This window comes from Gekko japonicus, unplaced genomic scaffold (genome assembly GCF_001447785.1).
Source record: "Gekko japonicus isolate JY-2015 unplaced genomic scaffold, Gekko_japonicus_V1.1 scaffold1207, whole genome shotgun sequence".
NCBI classification, from domain to species: Eukaryota; Metazoa; Chordata; class Lepidosauria; order Squamata; family Gekkonidae; genus Gekko; species Gekko japonicus.
This window is the reverse complement of record NW_015163124.1, coordinates 575,975-579,619: the sequence shown is the minus strand read 5'-3', so window position 1 is coordinate 579,619 and position 3,645 is coordinate 575,975. Positions and strand designations below refer to the sequence as shown.

The window sequence follows — 3,645 nt, the reverse complement described above, 5'->3', positions numbered from 1 at the left end:
CCCTCTTATCTGGTAACCATATGTAACCTATCATGAGTCAAAAGCGTCTTAACCCCTTGAGCCACCCCAGCCCCCCCATTTGTATATATAGGAGTGGTTAAATTGGCATGCAAAATAGTGAGGACACTTTTTTTTTAACAGATCAAAAGAATGACAAGCTTAGTTCTGTTTCAGTTCAACTGGGGGAGAAAAACAACATGGGTAATAGGAAAACACTCTACACAGCGAAGATGCTATAGAATTCACCTCTGTGCTTGAAAGGAGATGGGTGGGGTCTAAGGACTGGATTCTCATGAATTAGGGCACATCAATCTCCAGTTCTAATATATTTATTACCTATGCTGTCCCGTCCCCCCCAGTAGAACCGAAACAGAACTAAGCTTGTCATTCTTTTGATCTGTTAAAAACAACACCTGTCCTCACTATTTTGCATTCTAATGTAACAAACCACTCCTATATATAAAACCATGATATGTAATTCCATTCCATCGTCTGAAGAAGTGTGCTTTGCACACGAAAGCTCACACCTTGAATAAAACTTTGTTGGACTTAAAGGTGCCACTGGACTCTAACTTTAGTTGCTGTAGATTTTCCGGGATGTGTGGCCGTGGTCTTGGCATTGTAGAACCTGACGTTTCGCCAGTAACTGTGACTGGCATCCTCAGAGGTATAAACACAGAAAGATGGAATACTCTCTGTGTCAAGGAGAGAAGAAAATGGCAGGCAGTTAATTTATATCTACTCAGAAAAGTGAGGTAGGGCTGAGTCATTATTCTGTAGGAGTTCCCCAGGCTATGGACGTGCTAATGGAGGAGCTTTCCTGAGGAGGTTCTTTTGTTTCCTGAGGTTTCCTGCTTCCTGAGGAGGCTGTTGAAATTCTAATCTTATCTGTAGTGCTATTGTCAGATGTAGAGCTTTTTGTGTTTTTCAGGACACAAAACTCAGATTAGGTGTTTCTGCTGTGGAAAAAAAGGTAAAGGTTCCCTTGCTTGAAAGCCAGTCGAATCCGACTCTAGGGTTGCGGTGCTCATCTCCGTTTCCAAGCCGAAGAGCCAGCGCTGTCCAGAGACATTTCCATTGTCATGTGGCCGGCATGACTAAACACCAAGGCGCACAGAACGCTGTTACCTTCCCACTGAAGTGGTACCTATTTATCTACTTGCAATTTCTTGCTTTCAAACTGCTAGGTTGGCCGGAGCTGGAACTAGAGACAGGAGCTCACTCCATCATGCGGCACACTCGGGTATCGAACTACTGAACTACCGACCTTCCAAAGCCTGCAGTTCAGCGTCTTAACCTCTTGAGCCACCACAGCTCCTTTCTGGTGTGGTAGCCCTCTATTTAATAGCATGCCAAATTGGGGATAAATTACAAGGGTAGGAGGCTACCAGAAGATGGAAAGATGTTGCTTTTTGCAGGGCAGACTCCAAACTCAATAGGATAGGCAGCTATGTCCAAGCTAGTTAGTTACATTTTCTGCTGCCAAGATTCTTTTCGTATTCTGCTGCCCAAGGCTTTCTGAAATGCTAGCATTATACAAGGGATTCGCCCCTTCCCATCCGAGCTTCTGCTTGCAAGAGACACTCAAATGTCAAAGTCTTGAACTCTGCAAACCAAAGGCTTAATGACTTGAGAACTTAAAACAAATCGCCAGGCTACTCTCAAGTAACCAGGTACATCAGCCGTAGCCAGCTTTCTGGCCATGACAGTACAAGGAAGTGTTTTGTTCCCTGATTCAGGTCAGGGGAAGAAAGCAAGCGTGCAAAGCAATGCTCACCTCCATCAGATTTCGGGATGAGGCACGTCTCAGCGCAGAGTTCCACAAATCAGATTTTGAAGCTCCCTCAAAGGGATTATTCTGGAGAGATTAATCCAATAAAAGTATGGACAGAAAAAGGGTAAAGGTGAGAGGAGCATGCTATTGAACATAAGCGCCCTGCTGGATCAGACCAGGGCTCCATCTGGTCCAGTATCCTGTCTCGCACAGTGGCCACCCGGTTCCTCTGGAGGGCCAACAACAGGGCAGAGAGGCTGAGGCTTTCCTAAGAACCTCAGAAGAGCCCTGCTGGATCAGACCAGTGGTCTACCTAGTCCAACATCCTGTCTTACAAAGTGGCCACCCAGTTCCTCTCTGGAAGGCCAACAACAGGGCATTGAGGCCAAGGCCTTCCTCCAACATTGCCCCCTAGCACTGTTATTCCAGAGGTGTATTGCCTCTGGATGTGGAGGTTCCCTTTAGTCATCATGGCTACTAACCACTAATAAGCCTATTGTTCATGAATCTGTCTCATTCCCCTTTTAAAGATATTGATGCCTATGGCCATTACTACCTCCTCTGGCATTAATTCCACATTTTATTCACTTGTTGAATTTTTAAAAAGTATGTTTTGCATCCTGAAACCACTGCCCTTCAACTTCACTGGATGTCCTCAAGTTCTAGTATTCTGAGAAAAGGAGAAAAAGTTCTCTTTGTCCACTCTCTCCAACCCGTGCATTATTTTATAAACCTCTATTATGTCGTCGTCCCCTTTAGTTGTCTCTTTTCTAAACTTGGGATTCCCAGACTCTCCAAACTTTCCCCATAGGAGAGATGCTCCAGCCCCTTCATCATCCTGATTGCCCTCTTCTGTATTTTTCCCAGCTCTGCTGAAACGGGAACACCTCGCCACCAATGTTCCCTCTAAGCCAGTGATAGCGAACCTTTTAGGGACCGAGTGCCCAAACTGTGACCCAAAACCCACTTATAGATCGCAAAGTGCCAACACGGCAATTTAACCTGAATACTGAGGTTTTACTTTAGAAAAAAACAACTCATACATTAACTTAAGATGACCCAAACAAAGTAAGGAAAGCAATCCCAAATGCTTTCTTTTACTTAAAATTATTTGGCAGAGAATTCGACACTTTAATGATGGTCTGGGCCTGGCTGGGGCGATGGCACGCGTGCCCACAGAGAGGGCTCTGAGTGCCACCTCTGGCACCCGTGCCATAGGTTTGCCACCACTGCTCTAAGCTGTGGAGTCCTGTGAGCTAAAATTCTACTTTGTGAGCAACCGGCATTAAAGTTGTGAGCAAGTAATTTGGCTACTGCATAAATCAGTTTGCTCTGGAGCCATCCTTCCTGGGCTAAGACAAAAATGTGCGAGCCGGAGGCTAAAAACCTGTGAGCTAGCTCATACTGACTCATCTTAGAGGGAACACTGCTCGTCACACACAATCCTCTCTTGTCAATCCCAAACTAAGCATATTTCCCAACTTCCCCCCCCCTCTTGTGGATCTAAGGAAGAAGGCAGGATCACACCCTTACCAAGTAATCAGTAGCGTAATCTGGAAGGCTGCTGGCAATCCTACGGTTGAGCACAGCAGAATCTTCTCTCTGAAGAGCAAAAAAAAAAGGACTTACAAATCACAATATTGTGCCACGGATACATGGAATGAGGGACGGATCTGTCACAGACCCGCACCTCTCCAGGTACAGAGTCTGGGTTTAAAGAACAGATTACAAAGCACTTTTACTAAAACACTGAAGGAATTCTAGATAATCCCTCCAGGTTACAAAGGTAGTCTGCCACCAGGTTATTTTCTGAGTTCCCAACAGGTCTGGAGCAAAATAACCAAATCTCCAGGCTGGCTCTGGAACTTAAA

At 45.3% G+C, this 3,645-nt stretch overlaps 1 protein-coding gene across 1 annotated transcript in view; it reads right to left on the bottom strand.

The window, feature by feature from the left end:
- Positions 1–1,777: 1,777 nt before the first annotated feature.
- The window catches only part of LOC107106712 (protein PAT1 homolog 2-like), a gene marked incomplete at its 3' end in the record, with an annotated part of 11,881 nt that continues 10,013 nt past the window's right edge, over positions 1,778–3,645 (bottom strand). Inside the window, exons 4-5 of the mRNA XM_015406893.1 lie at positions 3,308–3,376; positions 1,778–1,858 (exon numbers count right to left, since the gene is read on the bottom strand). Of these exons, the coding sequence (XP_015262379.1) occupies positions 1,778–1,858; positions 3,308–3,376 (150 nt within the window). The remainder of the gene's footprint in view (positions 1,859–3,307; positions 3,377–3,645) is intronic.